Here is a 5,313-nt window from a genome sequence, read left to right as displayed (position 1 = left end):
TATATATATATATATATATATATATATATATATATACACATACACACTATGTTGTTGTTGGGATTGGGATTCTTCTACAGTAGGTATCTGTGACTTCTTAACGATAAATTCAATGATAAATAAACAGTACGCACTTCACTTGTTTTAAAAATAATACATATATTCAGAACAAGTTAAATGTATGTTCAACAAATTCTCACACTATAGAGATTATAGGCATACGACAAACACTATTTATATATAGTTCTCCTCTTCTTGTCAAAAGTCCACTTAGGCCAATTCAATCACTTTAGAATTTCAGTTGACAAGCCAAACTATCTTCTCTATCACTATTGCACTAGTATTCTGTGTGTGATTCATTTACAATTGTGACACGTGTTACTGTAATCATTTGGTTTTCTTTCTTCAAAATATCCTCTGTTCCTTTTGTTAAAGTGTACTCAGGCTGATTCAATTACTCAAGAACCACGCTTTGAAGGAACAATTCTTCTTGTATCCATTCCTACTGTTAGTCATACTCTAATATATTAAATGCTAACTTCATGCCAAACTTTTCTTTACCCGTAACTTTACTCTTTTCTTTTATCGTCCGTCTGCTGTTTCTGCTCGTCTCACACTATTTATATATTTATCACTTAATCGTCTGTCCTCCTTCTAGAAATCTCTATATTCTTGACGTCATGTATTACACGCAACATTCAATAGTCTCAACATCAATGACTTATAAACACAACTTCCTAAAATTGTCTGCTTTTAACTCATATTATAACAAAAACTTAACAATAATAAGATATTCACTCACAAAAATAAATTAACAGTCTTTTATATCATGACAGAAAGGTTCTTATACCGTGGGTACTTAAGATACAATTGTAAAAAATGTTCCGAGCATCTTAATAGACTCTGATTTGCGTTTTAAAATTAAACTTTTGTTAATTCATTCTATATCTTAAATCTTCAGTTTTGCCAAAAAAAATTAATTTCTAGGCAATTTAATGAAGTCTAGAGTATAAGATTCATACAATTACATAAACAATAAGAAATATTCACCTACAAAACCTGGTTATTTGGAGATGGTTTCATGCCATGGAGTGACAACTTCATGATAGAGTAAATTTTAGTAAATATGATCTCAAAATTTCTGCTAGAAAAATATTTATTTTGAAGGAATTAAATAACTAAATCTAAAAACATTTTTCAAGAATGTATTTTAAAAGTTAGAAAAACAGTGGTTACATGAATTGTTCTTATATTTGAGAATTGATGTTTTATGAAGTGTCTTGTTTTTTAAGTTGTATAATTGTTTGTTTGTTGCTAAAATAGCTTGTTTAGAGCTAATGTTTTATGACTGTTATGTCAAAATCAGCATTGAATAACATAACATTTCTTGTATCTGCCAGCATGTTGGCTTCCAGTCATTAAACATCAATTTATATATTAGAATCTATGTTAGAATTGTGTATCAGGTTAAAAATTTACCAGTTTATAGTTCTGAATTCTTTCTTCTCATAAAATTGTTTAAAAACTTCTTATTTAATAACTTATGTTTGTACTCTGTTTTTGTTATGTTTCACTAATGACAAAGTTTTGACAAAAGTTTTTTTACCTTGTCTCTATTTTTAGTTTTCTAGCATTTAAGTATTAAATTGCCAGTACTATCTACTAACTCATTTTAACCATTTTATTGTTAGAAATGTTATTATAATTTATGCCCATGTCACTTTTATGTGGAATAATGTTTTCTTCATAAGTTGAACCATACATTGAGTAATAGTTGTCATCAACTAACTTGATGATGGTGAACTACAGTCATCAAAACATTGTTAAATACAAAACTTTTTAATACATTATTAGTGTCAATATGTATAATTATGAAAAATTTGCAATACCCTACTTATAAATTTTCATAGGTAAACTACCTTTGTTTATGCTACACTCTCTTTACAATGTTAAGTAACATTTAAAACTGGGCAATTAAATCAATTACCTATAAACATTTGAAATTAGTGTTTCCAATTATTACTCTTTTTGATTATTCCAATTATCAAGATAATGCAAACATTGCCATTATGATTTCTCATTGTTATTTTTGATTAATTCAAGGTTCTTCAGCTTAATCTACTAATGTCACAACTCACAAAAATAATAAACTCATCAAAATCAATGTTTCTGATAATTGAAACTTTTGATTATTTCACCAATTCAAGTCTAATGAAAATAACTAACTAGCTGAATGTAAACAGTTAATGAGCTTGTCAATAAACAGAAAAGCAAATGCCACAAATCATACTTTTGAAACTCCCATTCTATGAAGAACAATACATATCCTTCTTCCAAAAAATTCTAAGTCAAAGAATGCATACTAAATTCCATTAAACCAATCTCATTAAAAATCTCAAAATTTGGCAAATAATCAAACTGTGTAGCAAAATCAACTGTTACCAGTATGATTACCTCTACAGCAATAATGATATAATTTTGATTTCATAATAATACCATGCATGAAGTACTTCTGAATTGCTGAACATAAGAAAACATTTATCACCTAAGGTAAGAAAGTAACACCTAACACAATTTTATTTATCCTTCAAAGCTACCCTTGCATACCAACTCTTGAGATGAATGAAAATTTAAAAACATTTATTATTTTTAAGGAAATCATCAATCTCTGAAACACTACTGCTAATGGCAACTCAATCGAAAGTCAATCATCATGTTAGAAAAATAAAACTGTCTTAACTGCAGCCTAGCCTTTCTTGTTCAAAATCTTCAATGTACATGCCCTCTTGTCCTAACATCTTCAGAATATAGCACATGTATTAACCCTGCTTTGAACCTTTTATTATAAGCCATTAGGCTTTCTTTCATATGGAGATCAAAACTATATATACTATTTCAAGTGAAACCTAACTACTGATCAGTGTTCAGATAATTACCTCTTTTGACTTATAGTTATAATCAATGTCTAACTCTAGCCTATTACTATTTCTACAAAATACTTAAAGATTAATATAGTTTAGTTACTAATGTAGTTCACCTTACTACATATATTCGCATATTATGACAAACTCGATATGTCCATTTCATACGTAATAATTAAAGAACTATGATTCATGTATTTTATAGCAATTAAGATAATCACACATGGTATCCTATACATTATTGCATTAATGATATTTTCTTTATGATTAGTAACACAAAGATTTGCCTTTGTTCAAATTCTCACAAAGTATGAAATCAACACATTTCACATTTGTTTTGAGCAACAAGTAACTTTGGTTTTGAGACATTTGTCAAATATATAAGAACTTTCTTAGGGCTCAGAGTTATATAACTTTATTGAGACATAAAACCCAAAAGCATTAAACCAAATGTTATTCAACTTATTTCATAGAAATGCATAAATGTATTTACTATTTCTTTTATAAAATTGTGAATTAAAAATAATTGAAACACTGAACAAAAAAACCTCATAATTGAATATTATCTTGTAGTGTTGTAAGTTTATAATATTGTGGAAAGTTTTTCGTTAGTTTTTTACAAACTGGAATAAATAGGACTGAAGTACAATCAACACCTTGAACGTAAATAAAGACGCTTCAAACAATGAAAATTGAATTTGAAATACGTTTTCACCGACAGTAACTGGCGTTTGCTTTTAGCATGAAGCAGCTAATTACACCTAACTTGGCCCCAAGTTACAATTTAATGAATTATTATAGTAATAGTAGTATTGAGTGACAAGGTTTCTAGCTATAAGTATAAATATAGTATAATTTATAAAACAAAAGCACTGCAAAAAATAAAACAAAACTGAAGTAGAAACAAAATGCTTCAGAGTTCAATTTTAACGTTGTTTTATAGCGATTTTATTACATTAATCTCCCACTCCCAGTGTTGTGCGGATTTCAATTCTTCTGAGTGTTAGTTGTTAATTGTTATACTAAATATAGCAATTAGTAATAATAATAGTATTATTTGTATTAGTGATAGTAGTCATATGTCGAAGTACTTAGGCCTAACTAACTTGAACTTTTAAAGCATTCCATAAACTTAAAAAACAAACTTACGTTAAGTAAAACTCTTTGATACTTACTTTGCTTTTAACTTCAACTAAATTAGCGCTAAACTTGCTGTAGTTTTGCAAACTGCGAGACATCTTATGTTTAAACTAAACTACACCAGTCTTTCTTCCTTCTTACAGGTAACCATAAACATGTGATAAACAATTTATTTTATCTGTTTTGCGCCTAACCTGGGCGTTGAAATCATGTACGTTAACATTGTATTAAGTGAAATAACATATATATTTGGATTTAACATAAACTGAAAATTTTATATATTTTTTTAAACATATGAAATTAAAAATGTAACATAATAGTAAAATAACTAAAAGAAATTATAAACAGGATTGTTTGTTGTTAAGCGCAAAGCTATACAACGTGCTATGCACACTGCAGGTATAGAAACTCGATATTTATCGTTAAAAGCCTCATACTATATGTCCGCTGTGTGACTGAAGTTAATGGTAATAATGAGTTTGAACTAATTGCGCTTGATACTGCAATTACAGATATTTTTAATCTATTCGGCACCCATTATGCCCTGGGCTAAGCAGTCAGGTCAGAGGTCTTTAGTATTTAGGTAAAGCCGTTCCTGATTTTGGAATATTAACAAAATAAGGCAACCGGTCAACAGCAAGTGCCGCCACAAGATCTTTGTCCGGCTTTGAACCGAATAAAGGGATTGATTGTTGATTTTGTGGCGCGTTCAAAGCTACATGTGCAGAATGTGTTCAAAGGCATCACAATGTGATCCTTGGATCTTTTGACCCACAGCCCGGCAAAATAACCACTAGTCCAGGACCGACCATCTAATAGTAAAATGTTCCAATAATAACCCAAATTCAACGTTTTCTTGTTTTACTTCACATAAAAATTTACTTAAAAAATTAATGTATATGAAATATGTCTATAATTACCACCAATTTATGTTTCATAATTTAACAATACATTTCAGAACTAGTTGCAATACCCTTCCCTGGACAAAAGTTATGTAAATTCATGATTAATGAAAGGTTATTTTAGGACATCAGACCTGCTGTCGTCAGTCGCCAAAATAGCTCTCCGAGTTTCTTCAAATGGTTTCCCCATCTGGCTTGCGTTACTGAGATAACTGTCAATAATTATCTGACAATGCTATTGAATTATGTATAACCAATAGAATGAACAACTTTTACTTTACGATATTCCTTTACGGTGTTACGTCTCCGTTTGTTAATTGATTTTTCCGTAACTTCGTTCCAACTGAAAC

General features: G+C 29.3%; 1 protein-coding gene across 2 annotated transcripts in view; it reads right to left on the bottom strand.

Annotated features, from left to right (window-relative positions):
* Positions 1-4,272, bottom strand: part of LOC106460459 (partitioning defective 6 homolog beta-like) — a 38,459-nt gene extending 34,187 nt beyond the window's left edge. For both annotated transcript variants that reach the window (XR_002610783.1, XM_013920153.2), the window contains exon 1: positions 4,097-4,272. Coding sequence is in view for 1 of the 2 variants with exons in the window: in XM_013920153.2 (XP_013775607.1) it covers positions 4,097-4,159 (63 nt within the window). In the remaining variant the exon portion in view is untranslated. The remainder of the gene's footprint in view (positions 1-4,096) is intronic.
* Between the last annotated feature and the right edge of the window lie 1,041 nt (positions 4,273-5,313).

Source organism: Limulus polyphemus, unplaced genomic scaffold (genome assembly GCF_000517525.1).
Source record: "Limulus polyphemus unplaced genomic scaffold, Limulus_polyphemus-2.1.2 Scaffold774, whole genome shotgun sequence".
NCBI lineage: Eukaryota > Metazoa > Arthropoda > Merostomata > Xiphosura > Limulidae > Limulus > Limulus polyphemus.
Note: the sequence above shows the minus strand (reverse complement) of the source record. Positions and strands in the feature narration are given on the sequence as shown.